Source organism: Podarcis vaucheri (genome assembly GCF_965113315.1).
Source record: "Podarcis vaucheri genome assembly, chromosome: 8".
Taxonomy (NCBI): domain Eukaryota; kingdom Metazoa; phylum Chordata; class Lepidosauria; order Squamata; family Lacertidae; genus Podarcis; species Podarcis vaucheri.
In genome coordinates this window covers 66,163,770-66,190,421 of record NC_138766.1, presented here as the reverse complement: position 1 = coordinate 66,190,421, position 26,652 = coordinate 66,163,770, and the positions used below count along the sequence as shown (strand labels likewise).

Below are 26,652 nucleotides of genomic sequence, written 5' to 3'. Positions count from 1 at the left end.
AAACACACACGGACTCGGATATTTTAGGTTAATGGGCTGAAATAGGTCACAACTTTATTGTGATTACAGATGTGAGCGGTTTGGTTTAGGCATTGGGTGAAACCAGAGTATATCCCGACTCCTGCCTGTCTGCAGGGAGTCACACTAATCACCAGTAGGGGGAGCTCTACAACATATGTCAAATGGGGGGGGGCAGTGTCCCTGATGGGTCATGGTATGGTCCTAGCCCACGACTGGCCTTTGGACAGGATCTACAATCCCATATCCTTTTAACAGGATACCCTTATTGAGGCGGCGCTGGCGGAGGCAACAACCTCCCCTCCCGTCACAAAGGCTAAGCCAGAGTTACCTGTTATGTCAGACACTGACATAAACAGGAAAATAAAGGGATGGGGAGCAAAGCAGAGGCGCTTGGTGCTGGCTTTCATTTCTAGCTTCATAAACCATGAAATGTGGATTTATTGTCTGAGCTGAGCCTGTCCAACAGGACTTCAACCAGAGTTTGTTTAGTTTAATCACTTATAACCCAACTTTAAGATAGTTTTTCCTAAGGCAGCTTGTAACAAAACAATAATAAAATGCACGACAACAAGTAAAGAAGTAACCAATAAAAATAACATCAGTTAAAATATAGACATGTAAGCATAATATCACTCAAACCTCTGCATTCTCACCGTGAGCCAAGGCACGTGGCTATTTTTTGCTGGGCAAGTTAACATTTGGTGACCTTTCTCCTCCAATTGCACTCGAAAATATTTTTCAGGATATGATCATGCCTGCTTTTTTCATATGGGAGGCATTTTTTGGAGGAAATTTACCTCCGGAGAGTTCTGAGCGTGCTTATTTATTTAAAATATTTCAATTTATTTCAAATATCAATATAGTATCAAAAGATCTCTCAAGGCAGTAACAGTAAAAAAAATAAAAGTTTAAAAAATAAAAGTCCACTGAAAAAGCAAAACTACGAATTCCAGCTGAACATTAACCACTTCCTAATGCCTAGGTGAAAAGTGCAAGGTTCTAAGCTGGTGTCTGAAAAAAGGGTAAACACATGTTGCATTTCAGAAGGGAGCAAGCTCAACAGTTGAGGTGCCATCACAAAGAAGGCCCTGTCTTGCATCACTGCATCATGTGACTGATGCAGAATCCACTAATCTCAGTAGAACACTTGTAGACCTTCAAAGACAATGTCAAGACACTCTGAAATCAATGTGGGTATCCCTTTAGCTGTGCTTGATGGATTGTACTCACCTACTATGCAGAGAGGTCTTAGCTGTGATCTTAATTTCCTGTCAAGCATCCTTCTTTAACAACATTTAATTGTTTTTGTTACAGGAGGAAAAAGAAAAGGAAGAACAAGCAAAGAAAGAAAAAGAAGAACGAGAAAAGGCGGAAAAGGAAAAGAGAAGTTAATATTTAACTGTTTTTGTTTCAGGAGGAAAAAGAAAGGGAAGAACAAGCAAGGAAAGAAAAGGAGGAACAAGCAAGGAAAGAAAAGGAGGAACAAGCAAGGAAAGAAAAGCAGGAACAAGCAAGGAAAGAAAACGAGCAACAAGCAAAGAAAGAAAAGGAACAAAAGGCAGAAAGAGACAAAAAAGAAAAAGCCAAGCTTGAAACCAAACCTACAGAAATAAACCCAACACAGTCTGCAGAGGCCAAAGAGCCACAGATGCAAGCGGAACCGTCTGCCCATAAGGAAGAACCAGCTCCCAGCAGCCAGCCAACACCACCGGCTCCTCCTAAACCAAATTTACTCAGAGGAACCACTAACCAGTCCCTTATCATTAGCATGACTCCTTCCAGCACCCCAGGAGAAGGAGATATTCTTACTGTTGAAGTCAAAGTGAGGGATCAAGTATAACTGGTGGTTCCTCTTGCTGTGCATTGTACCCAGTTCTGTGCAGAGTGCGTGCCCAATTCAATTTTACAGGACTAAATCTGCTAATTTTTAGATACATGTTCCTACTGAAAGTAGTCCCCCCTTCTAGTTTGCACCTATACAGGTTCCTCACACCTATCTTAGTATAAAAAATATAGGGCCTCTCCCCTCTGCGCCTCAGCTGGAGAAAATGGCCTTTTGGAAGGCCTTTCTTCATTGGGACTGCCATCTTGGGCTAAATTATCCCCACCCCCACCCTGCCCCGGCTGAGACAAGTTTGATGGGGAACAGGTTTGCTTGACAGTAGAGGAAAAAGCTCTCTGGCTGGTTTGCTGCTATTGAAATTGTCTCCTACATCCTAAGAAGCAGCTCTGCTTTTGTGGAGTATTACACAGCCCTTGGAGAGCAACAAGATGGGTATGAGAGCTCATAATAGGTTCTCCCCAGTAGAGTTCTTTCCTTATGGCCCTCCAACCTGTTTCACTATTTCATTTAGAGCAGCAAGCCTCCAGAGTAACAGGCCCATTTCTTCCTCTCCTCGGCTAATAAACCACTGTTGGCAGAAAGGTCAGCTCCTACCTAACTGAGCTGTTTTAAACCCAATCTGCTGCTTTATGAGCCTCTTTCTGTTCTAATGTCATCAGATTAGGGAAAGGAGCCCAGCAAGAGGACATCAGTTAACCCTTGTGCTTCACATTTGCTCCAAAGTATTAAAATATCTGTGGCAGAGCAAAAATTCAGAAAAGGTTGCTGCATATTAGCAAATTTTGATTTCTCTCCTCTTATCATTAGGACCCTGTGGTTCTGTTCTCCAGAGAGAAGTAACCCATGCCTTTGGGGCGTAATTATTTCTGGAACTAGGCTAAGAAGAACATTTTTAAGACGACTGAACTTGCAGCTACTCCTAATGAAATTTTTGCATAAAGAAAGTAAAACATGGTTGAGGAACAGCCATAGAGTGGGCTTCCCACTGGACTATTAACCAGACAAAGAAATCTGGATACCCACTCCATATGTTCATCCTGATTTAAATTAAAGTAGATGTCTTCTATCTGTTCTGACTGAAGCTGGCTCTCCGGGACCAAAGTCCCCCCCCCCTGCAGATTTATTCATTTAAGGCATATTTACCCTGCTCTTAGCACAAGAAAGTTGTGACGGAGTGATGTGGCGGCTTGGGCGCCTGCAGACTCCGCGCTGCCCCAGTCTGCCTGCTGACTCCCCCTCAGCTGTAGGGCGACTGGGGGGAGGATGCAGGCAGACTCCTTGGAGGCCCCACAGAGTGTCCTGCCCCGGGTGGCCCCACCCCTGGGTGCAGGGCACATGCGCCACCCCAGGCGCCTGATCGGCTTGCTCCACCGCTGACAGCCCCACCCCCTATTGGGCTTCTATGTCAACCCCTCTTCTTTCATTCTGAAGAAACTAAAGTTAGCATAAAGACCCCAAAATCTTTTTCGGAGAAAAAAAGTTGTTGTCAGTTTAGTGCCAGACCACAAGTTTGAAGATCGCTGATCTACATTATGTTCATTATGAAATATTGTTGCTAAACTTCATAGTTGTCTGCTTGTTTCCCTCTCTTCATTCCAGTTTTCTCTACCACTGATTTGTACTTTGTTATCTCACAGACAAACATTTGTAATTTATGTAGTTAAAAATCCCTGAAAGGCTCGGATTCCAAGCTGCTCCTTCAAGAATGGTAGATTTCCAATCAGTTCCCCAATCTTGCCCCAACAGCCTCTTGCATCATATTCTGCCCCATTGCAAGGGTCCCCCAACACCCAGGAGCAGATTTTCAAGGGGTGGCAGGAGGCTTCAGAGAGAAAAGGAATGAGGGAAGGCTCTTGGAAAGTTAGAATACAAGCTAATTTCTTAAAAGCACAAAGCAGGGACATTATTTCTATTTTCTGTGAAAGCCACAATAATCAGCAAATGCATATTCAGAGCTTTAAAAGATGACAAAAGACATTAGAATTGCTGAGGGGCATAAGTGGAGTTTAATATACTGTGTTATATGGCATTAAGATAATGTTACACCTGAAGCTAACTTCAAATACAAGAAACTGTATTACACAAGGAATAGTGTTGTGCATAGAAATACCGTACACCGTAAGATACTTTCTTCATAAAGCTATATTTTGCTTTGAAAATATACAGGAAAAGTAGATTCCTTTCGTTACAAAAGCAGCTAATGATCAACTTCCACCACAAGGTGGTGCTAATGCATAACTCATGCTGAAGAGACAAATGGAGGAGATAAAAATAAGCTTTGACATTAAGGAAATACTGTTAATATTTCTGGGGATGCTGCTTTTGGAATATTTTTTTAAATATATATACTGAGTTCTGGTCCACCCCTATTTAGGTCTGGAAGTCCATTACAGTATAAACTTGGCAGATTCAAGCCACACTGTACCTATTAAAGGCCTGTTATGAGATGAGAAATACACAGTACAGAACAGACACTGAATGGACTGGAATGCATGTGGGAAATGGCAACCATATAAGATGCTGTTTTCTCATTCACTTTGAAATGAGATGTGTGAACCATTAATGAAAGTAGACAGGGATGGGTTTTTTTTCAGACTTTGCAACAGAATACTGCTGCAGTTATATGGGCATTTGATTCACACAGAGAAAGAAGAATAACTGAATTTCAATTTGGTGATCCTCAAAACTTCTGGACTTTAAAAACAGCAAATACAAGGTTGGCTATAATCCACTAAATAGTAATTTCAAAACAACCCTGAATCCAGTTTTGCTTTGCTATCCAGTAAATGAGAAACCATGATGTATATAAAAACTTGCAAAAGGCGACATAACAAAAAATAAAAGTTATCAATGGTCTGAGAACAAGAGACAGTTCAATGTAGTCTATCCACTATAGGAATAAAACATTCAATCACAGCAACAGCTGATAATTCCAAATACACCACTACTTTTGATTATCCACAGAGTAGATACATTTGATTGAACATAATAAACATCAATCTGACACCCTTGTGTTTTAACATGACCACAAGGCAAAGCACGGAGACTGTAGGCATATGGTTCCAGCCTCAGAGGAATAATGTGCATCTAGACCCTGAACAATCATTTACAGGATGTGGATCTGACCCACACTTTTTCTTACTACACAATCATTTTCAGACACCTCAGTCCAATCTATGTCACTCTAGAAGTTAATAAAAAAAGTGATTCCCCAAAGGCAACAGCTATTACTTTCTAGTCAGAGTCTCTAAAAGTCAACTAGCTTCGTAATACAGTGGACGCTTGGGTTGCGAACGTGATCCGTGCGGGATGAACATTTGTAACCCGCAGCGGCATGTCTGCGAGCGCACGGGTTGCAATTCGGTGCTTCTACACATGCACGGCCGCCAAAACCCGAAGTAACCCATTCTGGTACTTCCAGGTTTCGGCGGTCCAGAATCCAAAAAAACGCAACCTGAAGTGTCTGTAACCCAAGGTATGCCTGTATGATATACAGTCAAAGAAAACCTTGTTAAATTTATATCTTCTGTGTTGCAACTGTTGGCAACATTGCATAAACATGAGATGTTTGATTTGAAAAACAACCAACATGATTTACATCTGAAAGTCTTACTATAGCTCATTTCAAGGTATCACTCTATACTCACTTTTCACTGATCATAATGATACAAATGTTCATAAATGGCCAAGAAAGACAACATATTAGTCATTTGGGGGTGAGGGGAGAATGAAGACAGACCTTTACACTCTGCCCTGGTCTTGATGCTTCTCTGCAAATGGTTGAACATTTTATATCAAGCTTATGCAAGCTTTGAGCAGCCAAGGCTCTCTTAAAGGAGGAAGTCAAGATGGGTACAGCGCACTGCTTTCAAAGGCACACTAAAGCTCTGTAGCTGGAGGCACACGGTGTTTTGTCCTGCGCACTATAAGCAGCCAAAGGGGTGATGGCATGGCAAAAAAGCAAACTGGCATGTTCTTCCTAAAGATGTACATAGTTTGAGAGTTTTGTTAAGTCTAAATAAAGTTTTCAGTCTCACTTGCAATTGACTGTTAAAGCAAAATGGCATCTTTGGCGACCCAGAACAAAAAAAGAAAGAAAGGAGTATCTGAAACAGTTTATGCATTTTATGTGTTGTATCAAAAGGTCCTGTCATCCACCCTGGCCTGTTGGCACTGCAGAGGACGGTGGTGAAGACATTCCCCACATAAGGAACTGGATACTCGGGGTCAGCTGCTCAGCTTCCATCTTGCTTCGCTGCAGGGTTGTTTGGAGGCTGGAGCTTGAATGTGCTGAAGTAGTTCACCACTTGCTGAGGCACCTCTGCCAGGACACTCTGAGCAAGCGCTTCTTTGGGAGCCTTATTCAAAGGAGAAAGAGAGTGAACATCAGAAGTCAAGCAAAGAAAGCACACGATCTAGTCCCTGCTGATTTGGGAAGATCAACTTAAAAGCCATTTCCTTGAACACACACCACACAATGTCAGCCAAAAGTTTACTTGACCATTTGGTCCCACCATTAATCTGTATGGGACGACACACTGGATTTTATTATTTCATTACCGTTTACTATGAAACCCCTAAGCCACTTGACTAGTTCATACCTATAAAAGCTGGCTGGCTTAATGTAATTTAGATAATCTACAAGATGGTTACCAGATCAACTTAAGATAAGAATATCCAGGGAGAATAACCGTTATGTAATGCCCATAAAAACTGCCACTAGCCAGGGCAGTTAACATGCCATAAAAATTAAGCTGCTGAGGTTGGTTAATGACTGTAATTTCTTCCAGTCTATATAGCCCTAACCTTTCCCTGAAGCATTACTTAACCAGAACTTCTCCTCCAAGGGCATTTCAAGTTCCAAGCATGAGATACTAGGAAAAACAGAGCCTGTTTATAGTAAGTGAATCCTGTTACATGCAGAGTGATAAAGGCAAACTATTAACTACCAAGTTAAAGTACAACCTACAGTGGCAGCGCATTAGAATGTAAGGGATTCCCCCCCCTTGCCCTACGGCAGTTTGCCTAAACAAATAATGAAAAGTAAGGAACATTGATGCCCTAATTTCAGCTTTTCAGCAGGGAGTGGAAATGGAGCATAAAATGTGCAGAAAACCTATTATGAGATTTCACACACAAACAGGTCTTCAGAAAAGGGCTCTGTGGAAAGCAAAGGCATTTTTGCTTTCCAATTTTATTCTACAAATAAAATGGCTATAAGTGAAATGATATTTACACAATAGACTGTGTGTCTGAATAGGAAGAGGAAATGTCTGCCTTTTATTTCACTCTGGGGTAAATGATGAGCTTTGCCTTCCATATCATTTGACTGTAATAGGAGCCTTTCTTACATTTAAAAAAAGGAAAATACCCTTCCTTTTGGGACACAATATTCTTTTATCCATGATATGCACTAGCCAAATTACTCAATTCTTCTGTAATAGGGTAGATTCTCAGCCACAGTTACCAACAGTATCATGTTTAGATCAAACAATTATTCAGAGACCAGAATTACAATCTTTCATCCTGTTTTTGTTTTTCAATTATTTTGCTCACAGGAGGGGCAACGGATACATAAAGTCCCAAGTCTTTATGCAAAGCTTGTTAGGCTGCACAGCCAGTCGTGAAACAATCTGGTTCATATGCAGGCTACATACAGCAGTTGGGTGTCTCCTAAACATCTCAATCAAATCATCAGCTGAAGGTCACAGCACATCCCAGGAGGCCCTCTGGCCTCAGGTTTCTTCACTTTCACACTGCCAGAGGAAATGGTCATTGATAAATTTCTCAGTACAGTCCCACCTAAGAAGGAACATATAAAGCTGCCATCACACTGGTTCATGAAGCGTCTTCTTTTCCTCTCAACCAACTCACAGTCCAAGATGCTCAAGCAGAGCACTCTGTACTGGTTTATAAGTGGTAGACAATTTTTACTGGAGCACTGTCATTAAAAAAACCTCTACTTTCCCGTTCCTCATTATATCTCATCATGCAAAAAGCTTCAGACCCTACTTGTTTGTGTGTGTATATAAGATAATTCACATGTATTTAGACCAGCAGCAACTGGCTTTCTGGGAGATTTCCATAGCTCTTCTTGAACTGCAGTCACACAGATCTTTTGTTAACTTTGTAAGCCAAAAATGCCAAAGCTATTGGATCTCACATCAGAACTCCAAGATTTTGGCTGAATCATTCTGCTATAATCTAACAAGCATTAAGGGTGTAATTAGAAACAGTACTTACATTCTGGAACTGTCGAAATGGCACAAATTGAACGATGTCTCTAATAGCAGCCTCTCCTGAAAGAGACCTCAGAGCCCCACTGTCACTGTCAAGGAATTCCATGGCACTGAAATCAGCTCCTCCAACACCAACAATTATAATGGACATGGGAAGCTTAGCTGCGTTAACAATGGCAGATCTGGTCTCATCAAGGTCTGTTATCACCCCATCAGTGATGATCAGGAGCACAAAATATTGCTGTTGAACAATTGGATTCCTTGTTAAAACTGAGAACAAAAATAAACTCCTGAAATACAGTCGCAGGTGGCACTGATATAGAGGCACCCTTCTATCAAAGGAAAAGGTTGGTACAGAATGAGATTCATTCAAGGCTCAAAGACTTTATCAGGGGAACAATTCTTACACAATCCCAGGCCAATTCTATGGATATATCAACTCTCAGGAGATAATTATCTGACCCCACCAGTGCCTAAAACTGAAGCTGTCTTAAAGTTGAAGCTTTGATTCCACAACAAAACATTTAATTAAGTTTCCTCCATAGGGGTCCAGACATGTTAAATTCCCACGTTTTGTGCTTATCACCAACCCTACTTCTCATCCAGGAGTGCAAAAGTAGATTCTTGCTGCCAACACCACACTTGGCATCAGGCTCAGCCATATAGCCTCCCCTCCCTGCATGAAGGGTCTGACCCCTCAGGGAATCCTCAGGACTTGAACCCACTAACTCCAAAGCCACTGGTGCACCACTCCCAAGCACCCCTTTTCAGGGCTTGCTACCCTCCCCACTTCCACATTAGTAGTGCTCTGAGCAGATAGACACCTAAATGGTATCTCCCCCACCATCAATGTCCGGGGAGCGGGGTTGGATTTCCCTCCAATAATAGATGAGTAAGAGCATGCTCATTTAGAAATTACAAAGGACTTACAGAAGCTGTTTTTTGCTGTGTAGCTGCAGCAGCAAACCTAGCCACATGATTTATTATTGGAGAAAAGTTGGTGGGCCCATACAATCTTACTTGAGGAAGACAGGCCCGGTATGCATCCACAATGCCTTGGATTCCTGGGGAAGTTAAGTAAACATTCTTCACTACATTTCAGTATTAGCATCTCTTCCACAGCTTTAATGACACTCTAGTGTACTGAAGTTTCAGTAAGCATATATAGATACATAAATAAAAGGGTGTCCTTATGGAAGGATTTGTCAGATTCACAGCCCCATACTGCTGCTTATCTCAGGCATGTATGGGTAATTGGCCTAGCTAGCAGAATAGCGTATAAAACTTAAGATTCCAATAGTGTGGTGATGGGGCAGGGGGTGGGGGATGCTGAGGTTTACAGGACAGTAATTAAGACTTGGGATCTTTCGAGGCTAAACGGACGGTACCTCTCTTAGAGGAGGTTCCTTTCAGATTAGCAAGTATGGCCTCAAACATAGCAGCACAGAGAGAACAGAATTACTATTAACTTCAAGTTCTTGCAGTGGGTAGTAAACACACACTCATTTCAATTCTTTCTTCCACAAGTACTAATTAGACAGAATGAAACTTGGGAAGAAACTGTAACCTACCCAGGCCTCTCATTTATGTGACCATTTTAATAAATAATATCTTCCCCTATCTTCATTTTGGGTTAAGACCTGACAGCTTTGATCAGATTTATTTCTTCCAGTTGACATTTCTTTCAATTATACAATGTTAATGAACTACTGTTTATGCGCTGTGTAACTTTTTAGTTACCTGATTTTATTCTCTCTGCTGAGAATTTTTAGGACACAAGTTATTACTTGTGATATTGTCATTTTAGGATATTGTATTTTAGCATTTAATGATTGTGTGCCCCCTGACAGCCTTATATAAATATAGCAAATTTAAAAAATAATGGTGCTAGTTCAAAAACCTACAAACTGAGCTATTGTCACCTTGCTCTGACCTACAATAAACCTAGAAATGCCAGGACATTTTTTAACATCCGTAACTTAAATTTTTTCAAACTTACCACTGCAGAATGGGTTTGATGGGTTAAAGTTTAATGGAAACTCATGTGACACCTGTAAATATATGGAAGATGTTCCAATTATTTTATAGGTCCATTTCTAATCAGGCAGGCTTTGGGGGTTTTTTTTTACAAAACTGTTTCACCTTACCTGGTAAGAGGGAGGAATCTGAGCTCCAAACCCAAAAGCTGGGAACATCTTATCTCTATAAAAGCAATTTAGAACAAACCATTATAAACAAGTCACTGTTCTACATTCTTTCACAAAATAAAAGCATAAATCTCTTGCTTGCACTGCTATTAAATGCTAAAGTCACTTTCATGAACGCAAAGTTCCCTGAGGGAAAATTTCCCATCCCCATCTCTCCCCAGCAGACCCCCTTTTTTCCAGGAGGGATCCCCTGACCCTTTGGAAAGGCTTTCTAGTTGAGCTGAAAGAGAAAACCAATTAAATCAGCCAGCTACACTGGTGATTTGTAAAATGTGACGAAACAGTACCATCAACTATCTGCAAAATAAAACACAATCCATTCAGAGCAGGATCTGTAGTACAGTGGTACCTCGGGTTAAGCACTCAATTCATTCTGGAGGTCCGTTCTTAACCTGAAACTGTTCTTAACCTGAAGCACCACTTTAGCTAATGGGGCCACGTCACTGGAGCACGATTTCTGTTCTCATCCTGAAGCAAAGTTCTTAACCTGAAGTAATATTTCTGGGTTAGTGGAGTCTGTAACCTCAAGCGTATGTAACCCGAGGTACCACTGTACAATCTTCATATATTGTCAACATAATTACTCTAATGATACTAATTCATTAGACGCTAGAACTGAACTGCTAAGTCTAGACAAAATTTGCACTTCCCTTCACCAAGAGAATATACCAGTGAGACACATTCTGTTCTAACACATCTACATTTCTCAACAAAGTCAGGACAAAAAGAAACCAGAACTCCACCTTTCTGGATTAGACAAGTTGGAGAGAAAAATGAGCAGATTTTTTTTTTTGGGGGGGGGGGAGCTGTTATTTTATATGTGTGTGTGTGTGTATGTTGCAAGTTCTGAGTTATGTCATAATTCTAAATGTGTGTGCTTTAATTTTAATATACAAAAGCACATTGAGAACAAGACTAGCAGAGAAACTTACGTATCGTAGTCCTGAATGACCATCCCAACAGACCAAATGGCAGTCAGGTATTCATTCACGCCATTAGGGCTGATGTAATGTAGGGAATCTGGGGAGCGAGGATCTCCATTCGAGCCAGTAAAGTCAATGCCAACCTGTCGAAAGGTACAGACATCACTGATGTGAATATTACTTTCTGCTCAGAATTGTACTAGCACTGCTGTATTTTTAGGACCTGTCCTATTTTTCTGATCCTAAGTTGTTTTAAATTGTATTTAATGCTGTATTTTAAACTGTTGTAACCTGCCCTGGGACCTCAGGGTGAAGGGCAGAATAATATTCGTAATCTTAACAACAACTATTTGAAAAACTGGGTTGGGCAGGGAGAACCTGAGAGACATCAAGGCTGAGGAAGCATGCAGTTTACTTAGTTTTAGTTTTGCTGTTGTACTGACAAAACAAGCATAGAATGGACCAAGCTGAGTGAAACATGATTACTGTGGCACAAATCTCAATTACTCATTTGACTGAATAAGTCTTCCCTCCAGCCACTCTTCTAAAACTAAAAATTACTGGGAGCACCTTCCTAGAAAATCAGGCTAACCTTTCTCACAAAGTTGTTGCAGTGATAAAATAGGAATGGGGGGATGAGAGCTGTGTTGTACTGTTGTACTGTTTTATTGTTGTTAGCCGCCCTGAGCCCGGCTTCGGCTGGGGAGGGCGGGATATAAATAAAATATTATTATTATTATTATTATTATTATTATTATTATTATTATTATTATTATTATTTTAAAGGATGGCAGAATTTAAAAAGCCATACTAAATAAGGATCTAGAGTTGCCCACTCCTGCTCTAGCTCCTGCTCCTGTCGGGATTTACAGCAACTCCTGATCCTAACCAACAGTTTTCACACAAGTCAGGTATTCTTTTTTTTACTTTTCTAAAATACAGATCCTCCTTGACTGCAAGCCTCCTATACCTCAACTTCCCTCCCCCATTAGGAGGGAAGCACCAACATATTCCACACCATGCATGTTCTATATGCTTCCTCACCCACAGTGCTTAGTAGCTTTCAAGCCCACGGTTCATATTGCAGCTAGTTCTGGTTAGGATCTTTATTATAATCCAGTCTTTGGTTCTGGTGCGACAACCCCACACGATTATTCTCAAGCGGATTTGGTCCCCTTTCTTCTCTTAAAAGAGCTGAGCTACAGCTTACTTACAGTAAAATTCAGCTGGCACCCTCCCATGATGTAGTCAAGGAAAGTACACTCCATTATAATCTGCAAAAAAAAATCAATCATCAAAGCACTCAGTGATACACTCAGGAACACAGACCTATTAGGATAAGGCAATTACCGACGCACCTAGTTTTTGGAGGAGGAAAACAAGAAAAAAAATATTCTGAATCTCAGAAGCCAAAACAGCAAGAGGGATCGCTGCGCAGTGAAGGCGCAGCCTGCATTTGCTCCATATGACGCACACATATTTCCCCTTACTTTTTAGGAGGGAAAAAGTGAGTCTTATAGAGCAAAAAATACGGTAATTGGTTTGGTTTCAGAACACAGTGACACCCCTACAGTCAATGCTGAGCCCTTTAGCCATCAGCATGGGTTTTCAACTTGGCGTAGGGGGGGCAGAGGAGAGAGAGAGGAAAAAAGATTTGCAATGATGGCAGAAGTGGCAATAAAGCTAATGAAGAGATGGACTTAATATACAAGCTAGATGATTGAGGCAGACAACCACAGTTCAATAGAAGTCCGCTGCAGATGCAGCACCATGCATGAAAAAATCCTGACAACACAGGACATAATGGTCTGTCCACCTACCCAGTCACGTTGTGTTTCCATACACTTCTAGTTCATGATTCAGTGCTATGCAGATGAGCTTCAATGCGTCTGAATTAAACACTGAGAAAACAAACTCCCCACTCTCATCTTCTCCTACTGAACGGCCAAGACCAGTTCTGCAGAGCTTAGTTTTGCTTTTAAAGAATCTTGTTTTAGCATTACAGTGTGTATACTCACACATACAGTGAACTCAGAGCTTGTATTTCTTGACAGAGTGAAGAGGGAGGGAATAGGTGGGCATATGATACTGGCCCAGGACTGAGCACACTAAAGGAAGTGGCTGTGTGCTTTTGCATGAGCATGCTGAGAAACACTTCTCAAGTGGTTTCATTAAAAAAAATATATACACAGCTCTTCCTCTAAATGATACCACAGTTGTTCACAATACAAAACACAATGCAATAAAAGTATCTGTTCCTATGTTATGCAGGGATCAATAAGACCTATTATTTGTACTACAGTGGTACCTCCTGTTACTAACAGGATCCGTCCCGGAGGCCTTGTTGTATCCTGAAGATTTAATAACTGAAGGACTGCTTCTGCTCATGCGCAAGCGACAAACCCACTTCCGGGGTTGCCGTGTTTGCAACCCGAAGATTATGTTACCCGAAGGTAACATAACCCGAGGGTCCATTGTACTATGCATCAACTTTTGGCTATTTAAAGTACGGGGCGGGTGGCGCTGTGGGCTAAAGCCTCAACGCCTAGGGCTTGCCGATCGAAAGGTCGGCGGTTCGAATCCCTGCGGCGGGGTGCGCTCCCGCTGTTCGGTCCCAGCGCCTGCCCACCTAGCAGTTCGAAAGCACCCCCGGGTGCAAGTAGATAAATAGGTACCGCTTACCAGCGGGAAGGTAAACGGCGTTCCGTGTGCGGCTCTGGCTCGCCAGAGCAGCGATGTCACGCTGGCCACGTGACCCGGAAGTGTCCCCGGACAGCGCTGGCCCCCGGCCAATAAATGTGAGATGGGCGCACAAACCCCACAGTCTGTCAAGACTGGCCCGTTCGGGCAGGGGTACCTTTACCTTTACCTTAATTCTATATTGACGGATTGTAGATTTATTAAAAATAAAAAGAGCATTGGCAAGCAGTACTAGTTTATTCTATTTAGTATTTAGAAGTTTAACACCCTTGCCCTGACTAATGGAACAATCCAGAGACATATTTTAAGTACAGTTAGCTGTCTAAATCCCAGTGGATATCTATGGATGCCTCATTTTCTCAAGACTGCGGCCCATGCCTTTATGCTGGGATGATACAATGTCAAATGTGATTATTACTGCTGTAAACTTAACAACTGAATGAGAAAAAATTTGATACTGACCTCACAATGTTTAACACTCACAATGCCTGAATTTCTGTAGCTTTTCTTCTTTTGCCTCTTCTTCTCATTGATGCATTCAAATTCAGCCTACAAAACAGCAGCAGGGCAAAAATTGCACATATTAAGACTGATATCCTAAGCATACTTACTTCAAAGTTTACAGAACTTGAGATAGTCTGGGACCCTTTAGCAATATTACATTCTGCCACTTCTAGATTTGGTCTATTTGCAGCAAGGAATGGCTTAGTGTTATGAAAAAACAGCTTGTAAGTTCCCCACTTTCTCTCCAGCACAACTGCAAGGAAGTAAGCAGAAGCTTTTTGTCTACCAGTCACAGTTTGATGCTGTGCATGTTTATTCTTAAGTATGTTTTAGGAGTGGGATGCAGGTGGCGCTATGGTCTAAACCACTGAGCCTCTTGGGCTTGCTGATCAGAAGGTCGACAGTTTGAATCCCCACGTGAGCTCCCGTTGATCAGTCCCAGCTCCTGCCAAACTAGAAGTTCGAAAGCACGCCAAAAAGTACAAGTAGATAAATAGGTACTGCTCTGGCAGGAAGGTAAACACCGTTTCTGTGCGCTGCTCTGGTTTCGCCAGAAGCAGCTTAGTCATGCTGGCCATAGGACCCTGAAAAACCTGTTTGCAGACAAATGCGGCTCCCTTGGCCTGTAAAGTGAGATGAGCGCCACAGCCCCAGAGTTGTCTGTGACTGGACTTAACTGTCAGGGGTCCTTTACCTTTACCTTTTTTATGCTTTAGGAAAACAAGTCAACTTCAAAACATAGTTGATCTATAGTTTGTTCAGGTTCAGACATTAATAACAACTATGTGGTTAGTTCAAAACAAACCAAAACTTGTGTTTCCTTCCCTAAAACTGTGCTAAAAGAGAGGGGAAGGGAGCTGTGCATGTATTACTTAATATAATTAATAATAATAATAATAATAATAATAATAATAATAATAATAATTTATTATTTATACCCTGCCCATCTGGCTGGGTTTCCCCAGCCACTCTGGGCAGCTTCCAACAGAACACCAAAATACAATAACCTGTAAACATTAACAGCTTCCCTAAACAGGGATGCCTTCAGATGTCTCCTGCAATGTGGATTTGCACAGTTTCCCTTAAAAGTTGTTCAGAAGCTGCAACTGCTGCAGCCTGTTATCAGATACAACCATATAGGATCATGTCACTCTGATTCTGAAGGCACTACAATGAAACACTAAACTTGGAGTACAGAAGCTTTATGGAACACCTTTCCCAACACTTGCCACCCTAAACCTTAAGATCAGCTGAAGAGAGTCCTTGTTCATGGTCCCACCACCTTGTGCAGCAGGTAGGACCATGAAACCTGAATGGTACAGATTGGAGTTAAGACCTAGTGTTGTTGTTTTTACAAGTTGTATGAATCTGTGTTCTATTTTATAGTATTATTATTAAAGCTGTATGTTGTGCTGTAATCCATCGACTACTCTGATCTGAAGGAAGGCCATGCATAAAAACTCTAATAAATAAGGAAGGGCCTGTATAGAAGAGAAAGTGGATTGCCTAAGGCTACCAGTGAGGTAGGGAGGGAAGTAAAAGAACTTACTGGTGAATGTCGCGACGCTTCCTTCAGTTTTGATAGTGTGGTCTGAAAGGTCCCTATGAGATCATGGGACCCATCACTGTCATAATCATAGCACTCAACCTAAAAAAGAAGCATTCTTTGTTAACCCAGTATGTTGTGGTTACAGCACTGACACCATGTAATTTAACAGAGCAAAAGAGAAGAAATCGTGTGCTTCAGGCTTTTGCCACTTCTGAGTATCAGTCCCAAGATAATTAGGCAGGCAAGACTAAAATGCAGCAACAGTGACCTACAGAGCCAAAACTGTAGTTTCACTGAAAATACGAAGCATGCGTAATAATTGTTTTATGGCTCCAACTTCAAATGCCACTTATGTGTACAATGTGTATTTCACATTTATTTTAAACAATTCTAGTTACTTTTAATTATACCTCACACTGATGTTCCTGGGCCCATTGCCACTCCTACTCAAGTATGGCAAGAAAGAACATCACCGTATTAGGTTAACACACATGCACATGCACTCTCCATCAGTGCAAACAGCATGCAGACACTGCTATGACCAAGGAGAATCTGTGAAACAGATTTTCATGTAATGACAGCACACAGAATTAGAGTAAAGCTGAATTCAAGGGTAAGGAATAAGACCAAAAAAACTTATCTTTCAGTATGAGCTCTTAAGAGCATTGTCACATTTTGCATTACTATAGCTATATTTCATCTTATTAAGAAGTTGATGTTTAACCCAATATACTAACAGTTGATACAGCCTTCTCAAGCTTGCTCTTGTTTTTGTGAGATATTCACATTTCCCACCCACAACAGAACTAATGAATGACTACATGGCTGCTCCTAGTAAGAGAAGCCTTCAATGACTCACTTCAACACACACACTTCAGGGGGAAACGTAATGAGATATCAAAGCAAGTTGTTTGTGTATTATAACTGAATACACAAACAGCCATTTTAACACAGAGAAAGGCACTTGTGATGGATAGAGCTTGAAAAATGATTTTACTTACTATAATGAAATAGCCAGTTACATAAGACACTGTGTGCATAAAGTATTAAAGCATTGTTTGATCAGTCATTATAGTATAAAATGTTTTCCCTTATTCATTACAGCAAAGTAGTTTCATTTTAAACTGTTTTCCATAAGGTTGCAAGACTCTGTTTCACCTTTTTCTATTTCCTCAGGAAGATGTAACATGGCAGGCCAGATTTTGATTACAATGGCACAGACCTGCATGCATATGAGGTTTTTCTGTATTCCGTTTGCACCAAAAAAGTTAAAACAGTTTATTAGAAAACTGCATTTTAGCTCATGAAGGGGCAAAAATAAACCAGCAGGGGTTGAAATTTACTTTGCTGCAGAATTAGAATACAAAACATAATCATTACATATAGAAACATACAGAAACAAACTAGCAGTGTTTTTATCGTTATGAGAATAGATGGTGAACATATGAATGAAGGGGCAATCCTTTGGCCGGGGTGGGGTGGGGTGGGGGTGAGGTCCAAGAGGCCAGTTTGTTTTGCAGATCACCCTCTCTATGGGCATAGAGACCAAAAGCCTAAGTTTGCAAGCTGACATGGAGACAACTGAGGGCAGCAGATAAGGTGAATTAAAAGGGAGTTCTGTAGGTGGCTTGGGATCCAAAGTCTTCCTATGTCCTTGATATGCACCCAGGATGGAAAGTGGAGGGTGGGGTGGGGGTGAGGCGGGGGCTAAGTGCATCAGCTACACTCCAGACATGCACACCTTTTACAAGACCAGTAGGGCTTGAGATCTGGTGACTTTACAGGATTGCTGTGGGGCCAGCTACTAGGTCATGATGAAATGAGCATTAGCGAGCTGAAGAAAACACCCTTCATCAATGCAAGTTAAAGAGAGGAAAAGATTATCATAATAAAAGCAAAAGGGAACAAACAAGGACAAACTACAGCTTAAAGTATTATTAGGCGACTCTTGGGTTACAAGCACAGTGCTAACACTAGATTTAATGAGGCTATGAATGCTGGGTAAAACACAGCTTTAAGAATGCTTCTTTCTTAAAGCTTAGTTAAACAATTTACTTTACAGGCACCACACCCCTTCTATAGAATTCTGTAGTCCAGTAAGATATTTGATCTTTAGAGAAGCATGTTAAGTGTATGCAATGTGTTTAAGCAAAAAAGAAGGAAGTCCCATTTAACAGCTCAGGTATATTCTCTCCACATCACGGTATTCAAACACCCAGTAGCTGCTATTTCTGCTACTGCCAACAAACTTCTACACTTTCAGAAAAGGATCGTACCGACAGCTCACTTGTAGCCCATATAACACACAAACAGGTAATTGTAAATATTGAGGGTGGAATTCAACATGGCACTTAGGGAATCATTCTATCAGAGCAAGTATTTCTGCTTGCCTGACAGAATGGTTTTCCCTCTCCTCTCCCTGCATCCTGTTCTGGGGGTTTTTCCTGACCCTCCAGAGCAGATTTGGGAGAGGCCCAGAGGCACAGGGAGAGAAGAGAGGGTGGGGAAGGCCCTGTTGTTCTATCAGAAGTCCTTGGGCTACCTTCCACTAGAGGGACTGGGTAGATGAATCTGGCTCTGAACAGATTTTAAAAAAATAGTTTTTGAGTCTGTTCACATGACATGCTAAGACAAATGTTGACTTAGCAAGAATACTCATAGCTGCTCTGCTCCTCTCCAAACTTTTTTGCTGCGACTGAGCTAAGGCAAACTTGGCATGTTATCTGAACCAGGACTTAAGTTTAAGCAGTCTCCTCACTAACCATGGACTGCAGCCAAGAATAAACAATGTTTGGGCTTAGTATGGCATGTGAACCAGGCTCACATTTAGTTTTAAATTCTCATTCTACTTCCTCATCCTTTATACATTACCTTGATCGTTTTATCAATATCTCCGTAACACAAAGAGTTGAGAGAGATTTTAAATGGCCTCCATACGGGATTCAAGTTATTTTTAATAACCTAAATAAATACAAAATAATAATTGTTAAAATATTATTAAGGTTGAGGGTTTTTTGCATTAACCATCTTTTTATAACTTTGGCTGTTCCAACAACTATCGCTAATCCTATCCTTGGAGCTTCCCATGCATATCACAGTAGGATAGGATGCTGCCTGATACAGTAGCTTTCAAATTTCTTTCTGAAAGTGCTATAGTTATAGAAACCAGTAGTACCTCACAAAAACAGAACTAAAAGTTTTAAAATAGGCAATGAGTCAAATCAGCCCACTTCATAAAAGAATGAGAACCACCTTACTTCTGTTCTGTGCACCATCACCCAGTTTCCTTCAGAAGTCTGCTTGTGGAACTCCAAATAAGGATCAGATTTTCCAAAGAAATCCTGCAATTAAAACATAGGCTATTGCTTCAAAATTGTCTTTAGAGAATGGGGTTGCTGGGGTTTTTTTTTTTGCAAAAAACAGGCTGCAGAGCAGAAAGAAGAAAAGCAGGGCTAATTCCATTGGTTTTGTAGATAGTGCACCTGCCTCTGGCCCTGCCTTCAACTGTCACCTAACAGAAACCATTCCATTATGCTAACTGAACTGCTGCCATCCTGGCTGGTCATTATAAGAACAGTAACTTTAAGAACTGATGTCTCTACTTTTTTTTTTTTCTTCCTCCCTTTTTCCTTGTTTGTCATGACTTTTAGATTGTAAAAATGAGAGCCTGGACTATTTTATTACTGATATTCATAAGCTGCTTTGGAGTTTTTTCAGCTAAATAATGGGGTGAAAGTCCTTTAAATAAACTTTGCACTACATTACTTCCTGTTCAAAACAGACACCACCTATATGCCAAGTACAAACATGCAGTTCACTTCCTCTTTTCCACCAGCACTGCACATACATGCATGGTTGCATTCAGATTATTAATCCTTCCTTGGGAAATTCAGTGAATGCAAATCTTTGCAACTCCAATCAGAACAATGATAGTGGTTAAGTATTTCTGTAGAAGTGCTCTCTCTCTATCCCTCTCTTTCTCATACAACAGGATCTACTCATCCAGAGCAGGTATTGGGGGGGGGGTGCTCAGGGGTTGCAGGAAAAAGGAGAGAAACAGCAAATCCTGTTGCACAAACAAGTCAATTCTATTTGGTAGGAAGGACAAAGTTGGATTTTGCCCATTGCTCAATATGATTTAACCCCAGATAAATGTGTATAGAATTGCAACCTTGAAGTACCTTGTTGTCCAGTTTCCTTGCTTCAACTTCAAACATGACTACCCGATTATCCTTTACTTCTTCAGCAGTAATCTAAGTAAGCACACAAAGACAACATTCACCATGATAAGATACTGCATTCTAAAGTATGTCATAGAGTTCTTTTATGGGCAGTAGAATGAAACGTATGACAAATGGAGTGTAGTAAAATTTGAAGTAAAATTTATATTTCTATTATTTTTCTATTATTTTCAAAAGCAGTACGAACATATTCACAGCTATAAAAAAGAATAGTTTTATAGTAATAAGAAGATGCTCCTTTCTCCCATTTTAGAACATTGAAGGGTTGGCCACAACAGACTCATAATGCCATGAACAACCTGCTTTGAAAGATTTCAGTCAGTTTTCAATTTCTCCAGGTGGCATGTGAAGCTGCTGTTTGAGATACAAAATCTGAAAGATGCAGAACTAGGCATGTAATTGGTTTTTAAATTAAAACTAGCCCCTGCCTTCTGGCAATGAAATTTAAAGGGGAAATTGTAGGGGGGGGGACCTAAAACAATTAAAATAGGTCTTAATCAATTCACTTATTTCCTAGAAAGTGCATAGGATCCCAACATGCATCTCATTAATTTCCACAGAATTTCAGCACACTTAAATTTTGTTTTGACTAAATTCATGTTTCCCTGGGTCATCAAAATCTTTGTCCACAGCGAAATACCAGAAGGGGAAAAAACCATTTGTGTTTTCATACCGTTATTTTTCCTTTTCCTGCAGGTCTGCCATTTTTCAAGAGTAGTGGCCGGGTGAGCGTTTTGCTAGAAACAATCTGTAAAAATACAGAAATATCCAGAAACTCAACAGATTAAGAATTTACCTTGTCTACAGAATTCCATAAATGGTGACTTAGTCAAAGCTCTTAGCAGATGACTAGAAAAAACAGTAACAAAACAGGCCAGTTCAGATGCAATTATTTGAGTAATATGCTATGGTTTATTTAACTGGTAATTGGCATCGACCCATGCATTAATTTTTATTTTTACAGATTTTTATAAATCACAAGTTCATATAAAATATAAAAAGGCATAGTATAAACTAAAGGTATATTTCAATAAAAACACAAAACACATTATTAAGATCTGGTTGGTGAAGAGTCTCGGGGTTAAAAAGGGTTAAGAAGGAATTCACAGGGCAGGGCATGTCAAGCTAAAGGTTTAGCCCCTGGTAAAGGCTGGCTGAATGGAAGGGAACCACCAAAGGTGCCCCATCAACAGATCTCAGCAATCAAGGCAGAGCATAAGATGACAGGGTTTATTTTTAACAAAACATTTTTTACTGCTTTTGCACATGTAATAATTTTATACATATGGACTCTACGTCCAGCCCAAATTGCTCACACAGTCACCCCTCCCCTTTGTTACTTCTATCATGGTTTGTTTAAACCAGTTACATCGTAACTAGAAAACGGAGAATTAATCTTGGTTAAGTAGCCAGAATCTGACTGGTTTCCCAATTTACCTGCAATAGGAAACTGGTTTACACAAATCTGATTTTATGTTCAGGGAATCAGTTTATCCATAGGAATAAGGCAACAAGGAATGATAAACCACAGAGATTAGTTCTTGTAACAATAGCATTTGACATAACATTAGATAAACTGCCTATAAAAGGAAGACAATTTACTATTTCAATTCTTATTGAAAAGCAGAACTTACAAAATGAGAACCTGCAACATGCTATTGTTCCTGCTTTGACCTTTTCTTGGTTTTGCTGGGTGAAGGAACAATACCAGCATGAATGAGGTTTCAGGTCAAATGACATTTCTCAGGGCAGAACCAAATGAACTGTAAATGAAGCAACCAATAAAACTCTCTGAAAGTGAGAGAATATCCATGAGTTATTTACACCTACCTGCCCCAGTGTGCATTCAAATTCTCCTAAGAAGTCATCATCACTCAGATCAACAGTTGTATTGTCAATGTCAACAATCCCAAATTTGAGTTTCTGCACCAGCTCAAAATAGTAATCAATTAGGAATCTCTTGGAAAACCTGGGGTCCAAACAGTTCTTGATTCTTTCTGTGCGATCAACCTGTGTATAAGACATTGGGTGGTGGTGGGGAGAGTTCATCACATGATGTTTCAAAGAAATAAAACTCACTTTTACATCCCAGAACTTGATGTTTCTAAAGACCAAATTAAAACAAAGAGCTAATAGCCAGAAAAGAAACTTTATTAGAAATATTTAATTAAGTATCAACTTACTGTACCTCATACCACTGTTGTCCACTTGTGTGCTGAAGCAGCACACACAATGGGTCTGACTTGGAGCCGACATCTTTATCCAGGAGGTTGCTGCAAGAGATGGTTAGCTCCACCTTTGTTACACATTGCGCTGCCATCTGCCTCACTGGATGGGAAGCAAGCAACAAGTATACTTAACATTGGGGTCATTTTAACAGCTCACAGTCCGAATCCAACACAGATTTAAGCACAGCCCACTGAAGCAGGATTGTGGCCCAACAGTCATTCAATAAATCATGACTATGGGTATCTTGGGTAGAAATGCATCTTCCAGAGCAGAAAAGAAAAAGGTTTCTTTGCTGGCAAGTCAATAGCAGAACTAAGCAGCATAAATCCCTAACCAGCAGCTTAATCATTCACAGATAAACTACCATGAACATAAAAAGCATTCATGTGCAAGATGGATTGCAGTCACTCTCACACAGCAGAAATAATAATTTGCTCAATAGGTTTACCAATCAGCTGCACGTGTGCATATACACCTACCAACCAAGGAGAAAACATCATGCATTCAGTGAAATGAGCTCTAGTTTACAAAAGTTGATGCCACAGCAGTGCAGTCTGCAGGTACTACTCAGAAGTATGTCCCACTGACTTCAATGTGACATTTCCAGGTAAGTGTATATGCAATTGCATCAATATATTTAAGACACTTATCTTATACTGTAGACACATAAAGTTACCTAAACTCTGGTACTTTACAGCAACACTGTAGAAGAGTGATGTGATGAATCACACTTCTGGGTGTAAGCCAAAAGACTCTTTTTTAAATAGTTTGTCATTCCAAGGATTCTCAGACTTTATAATGGGCCACACTAAACCATGCATTCAAGCTCTTTTAGACATGGTAGGACTGAACTAAAGTTGAGACAAACATTTTTTGACTGCCAGGATAATTTTATTTTATTTTTACAAAATTTAAACAGCCCTTCAGCTTGATGGATTTCAAGGCAATCCACAACAACAACCAACACAATGTTATAAAACATCACACTTTGTTACTAACCATAAAACTGAGAGGCAACAATAACTATAAAAGCAAAGGAGGTAGTCAGAGCAATTTAAAATGCCTGGGTAAACAGATATGCATTGACTTGGTGCCAGTAACAACTACAATGGTAGAGGCTCCAGCCCATGAAAGTTTATGCCACAATAAAGTCATTTGTCCTTAAGGTGCTCAAGATTCTTTGATGTTTCCACTGACTTGCTAGCAAATGTCAACGTGCCCCTTACCTTTACTGCAGATTTGAAGTTGAGCATGTGCTTTCAGCAAAATAGGAAATAAATAGTACAGCTTATGCTAAATGTAAAAGAGGGGAGGGGTTGAAATCTTAGAAAATTACATTTCATATCAAAGATGGCCTTTCATTCAAAATTTAATTTTTGTTGAGCTTTTTAAAAAGTTTTAAAGTAGGGACCTTGTTATATCAGATCTCTTCTTTCTCCCTGTATAATGAAACAAGAAAGAACACATGTACTGCTCCTGCTAAAGGCTCTGTAATATTTCATTTTAGTAAATCTGCAATCTGGTGAGAAAAAACAACATCCTGGTTTATGGAACTTTAGGAAAGCTTGGAAGACTTATGTGTTAAATTATCTGCAAACCCATACAATTTCTGGGACTCCAGTCCATTCCAGATGCTAATGGCACCCTTATTATTTACAATACGAACATAAACACAACCATGCTGAGTTGAACCAGAATTCCTTTGAAGCCAACTAGATGTCTCAAGAATGCTCAGAAAACAGGACCTGGTGGATGCTAAGGTACAGTGTACTCCAAACAATACTATTATTACTTCTGCACAAGCAATTGTTTCCTAAATAAACAAATGCAGTAAACACACACACTTTTGTCTAGAAAATGGAACTACAAGAGAAAAGAGCTTACAAACCTCTGTTTGAGGGCCAACAAACTAGGCACTGAAAACAGAGCCTGTGCTATGGTTTGCTGTTATGTCTGAATTCATAGACAACTGTTACACCCACAATGCTCTAGTTGTCACACGATAACTACACGCCCATCCATTTCAACTCAATCATATGCTCAAGGTGTGAATGATTTGCTATACTGATCCTCAGGCTTCCCTGGGCATACGCTCCCCAAATGTGTAGGGAATTACACATGATAATCATATAAAGTTATCACTTTGTGTGGCAATTGTTTGCCACAGCTACACTGATGTGTTTCTCATAGCAGAAATGTAAAGCATATTAAGGGAAGGCACATATTACCAAAGACTTGGGGAGTTCTATTTATTATTATTAATTAAATGTAAATACCATCCTTCATCTGAAGCTCTCAGGGTCGTTCACAAGATAAAAATACAGGATATTTGGCCACAGCTTAACATGTCTGACCTGGAAAAAGACCCTGATGTTGGGAAAGATTGAAGGCACAAGGAGAAGAGGACGACAGAGGACAAGATGGTTGGACAGTGTTCTCGAAGCTACCAGCATGAGTTTGACCAAACTGCGGGAAGCAGTGGAAGACAGGAGTGCCTGGCATGCTCTGGTCCATGGGGTCACGAAGAGTCGGACACGACTAAACAACAACTAACATGTCTGACACTTAACTGTCCTTCACAATTTGCATATTTGATTGTAATTTTTTAAAAATAAGTTTTTTATGCTGTATTTTAAATGTTACCCACTCTAGGACCTAGGGGTGCAGGATGGGGAATAACTCATATTATTCTTTTAAATATACACGATACAGCAGGAAAGACTAGTGCAGCACCAGCAACAATACCTAAAGAGACATGGTGATCTCTGCAAAGAAAACATGAAACAGACCTCATAGCCTTCAGTTCTCCACTGCCATCCTAGCATAGGAGCCACACCCAGTGCAGAACCTACGTTCATCCACCAAAGTTTACCCCACAGGATACACCTTTCACACCTCAGTTTGGACTTTAATTCTAGATATGGAACTCAAGGCAGGTGTACCACCTTCAAACAAACCATCACACTTTAACCAAACTCTATATATTACACATCTATATATATTTTTTAAAAAGTAAGTCAAGGATATTCCTCGAACTTCTTAAGAAGAGACAAAGCCAGTGCTTTTTATATTTAAAAAAAATGTGCAGGCACTCACCATTAAGTTGCTACTGTGAGTGCCACACATTTAACATCTGAAGGGGGTGTAAAGGTGCCGGTACTGCATACCCTTCAGTAACCCCCAAGAAAATAAACACTGGTCAAAACAAACATCCGTCTAGGGATCGCTGCTAATTTAAACTGGAAAATCGTCTTGGCTACAGTAACACGTGTGTGTGTGTGTAGTATCCCTGAGCAATGCAAACATAAGTTAGATGAGATCCGACTTTCATTATATATTCTGGAAACTTTCCAGGCTTCACTGTTACCTGTTCGGTTTAGGAGCTTGTGCTTCAGTTAAACTTCGCCCGCCTCCCTCCCACTCCTTTATCCTACCTTTTGAGCCCGAGAAAAAGGACCTTTTGTCGGGGGGGGGGATGGGGAGCAAACGGGCAGAATCCAAATGCTAGAAAACATCTTAAATGGGTGGCATGACCCAAGTCCCCCCTCCCCCACCTGGGTTCCCATTTCCACCATTCCCCTCCGAGGCGCAATTCCCACAAGCGACCCGCAATTCCCACAAGCACAGGCTGCTCCCTCGGCTCGCTCCTTTACACACACCTCAGAGAGGCTTCCTTCCGCAGCCGCTTCCCACAAACGTCCGAAAGGGCGCAGCAGCCCCTCCCTGAGCAGCGGCTCCTCTTCTACGCAGCGCCTGGGAAGGACCGTAATAATAATAATAATAACAATACCGATGAAGCCTTTCCCAGATACTTGAATCTGGGGTGGTGGCCCCAACGGCCAGCCTCACCTCAGAACTTGTGTAACCCAAGGAGCTGCGGGCGAAGCGGGCCGTGCGCATGCGTCGGGCACCTCAGAGGACCCAGGGGGGGGAAATAGTAAATAAAACCAATCCTTCTAACCCCCCGCCCCTCCCCCAGCACCACGAGAGTCACGTGAGAAGAGGCCGGCGCTACCTCGTGACGTCGGCGCGGCGTGAGGACGCCCCTCGCGCGCGGGAAATCCAAAGCCGTAGACGACTCGCTGAAGGTCCGCCACGAGGGAGGCGGGGAACCAAGAAAGCCTCAGTTTTTGGAGCAAACCCGGCTGCTCTAGGAGGCGGCCACGCGCAACTTCCGGCATGTCTGCGACCTGAGA

The 26,652-nt window shown here is 41.0% G+C and overlaps 2 protein-coding genes across 6 annotated transcripts in view; one reads left to right on the top strand and one right to left on the bottom strand.

The window, feature by feature from the left end:
* CNGB3 (cyclic nucleotide gated channel subunit beta 3) overlaps nucleotides 1-5,082 on the top strand; it is a 67,054-nt gene extending 61,972 nt beyond the window's left edge. The window contains exon 18 of the mRNA XM_082236142.1: nucleotides 1,433-5,082. Within this exon, the coding sequence (XP_082092268.1) occupies nucleotides 1,433-1,861 (429 nt within the window). The 3' untranslated portion in view covers nucleotides 1,862-5,082. The remainder of the gene's footprint in view (nucleotides 1-1,432) is intronic.
* A 1-nt stretch (nucleotide 5,083) lies between these two features.
* On the bottom strand, nucleotides 5,084-26,626 carry CPNE3 (copine 3). 5 transcript variants are annotated; one of them, XM_082233846.1, is made up of 17 exons: nucleotides 26,472-26,585; nucleotides 26,116-26,209; nucleotides 22,416-22,555; nucleotides 22,058-22,237; nucleotides 20,901-20,975; nucleotides 20,168-20,239; nucleotides 19,244-19,327; nucleotides 18,858-18,947; nucleotides 15,987-16,085; nucleotides 14,396-14,482; nucleotides 12,448-12,507; nucleotides 11,243-11,376; nucleotides 10,251-10,305; nucleotides 10,103-10,154; nucleotides 9,034-9,167; nucleotides 8,108-8,344; nucleotides 5,084-6,222 (listed from the first exon to the last, which is right to left on the bottom strand). In XM_082233846.1, exons 3-17 carry the CDS (start codon nucleotides 22,545-22,547, stop codon nucleotides 6,100-6,102), a joined length of 1,614 nt encoding a protein of 537 aa, XP_082089972.1. In that variant the 5' UTR covers nucleotides 22,548-22,555; nucleotides 26,116-26,209; nucleotides 26,472-26,585; the 3' UTR covers nucleotides 5,084-6,099. The 5 variants fall into 5 exon arrangements, with proteins under 5 accessions (XP_082089972.1, XP_082089971.1, XP_082089970.1 ...); XM_082233845.1 differs by lacking the exon at nucleotides 26,472-26,585 and adding an exon at nucleotides 26,306-26,434; XM_082233844.1 differs by lacking the exon at nucleotides 26,116-26,209 and having other exon boundaries at nucleotides 26,472-26,626.
* Between the last annotated feature and the right edge of the window lie 26 nt (nucleotides 26,627-26,652).

Coding starts and splice junctions, on each gene's coding strand:
- CPNE3 (XM_082233844.1), bottom strand. CDS start 22,547: ATGGCAGCGCAATGTGTAACAAAGGTGGAGCTAACCATCTCTTGCAGC. Junction 14,483..15,986: donor AAGCGTCGCGACATTCACCA/GTAAGTTCTTTT, acceptor GCTGTTTTGTAG/GCTGAATTTGAATGCATCAA. Junction 8,345..9,033: donor CACAGCAAAAAACAGCTTCT/GTAAGTCCTTTG, acceptor ATTGTTCAACAG/CAATATTTTGTGCTCCTGAT.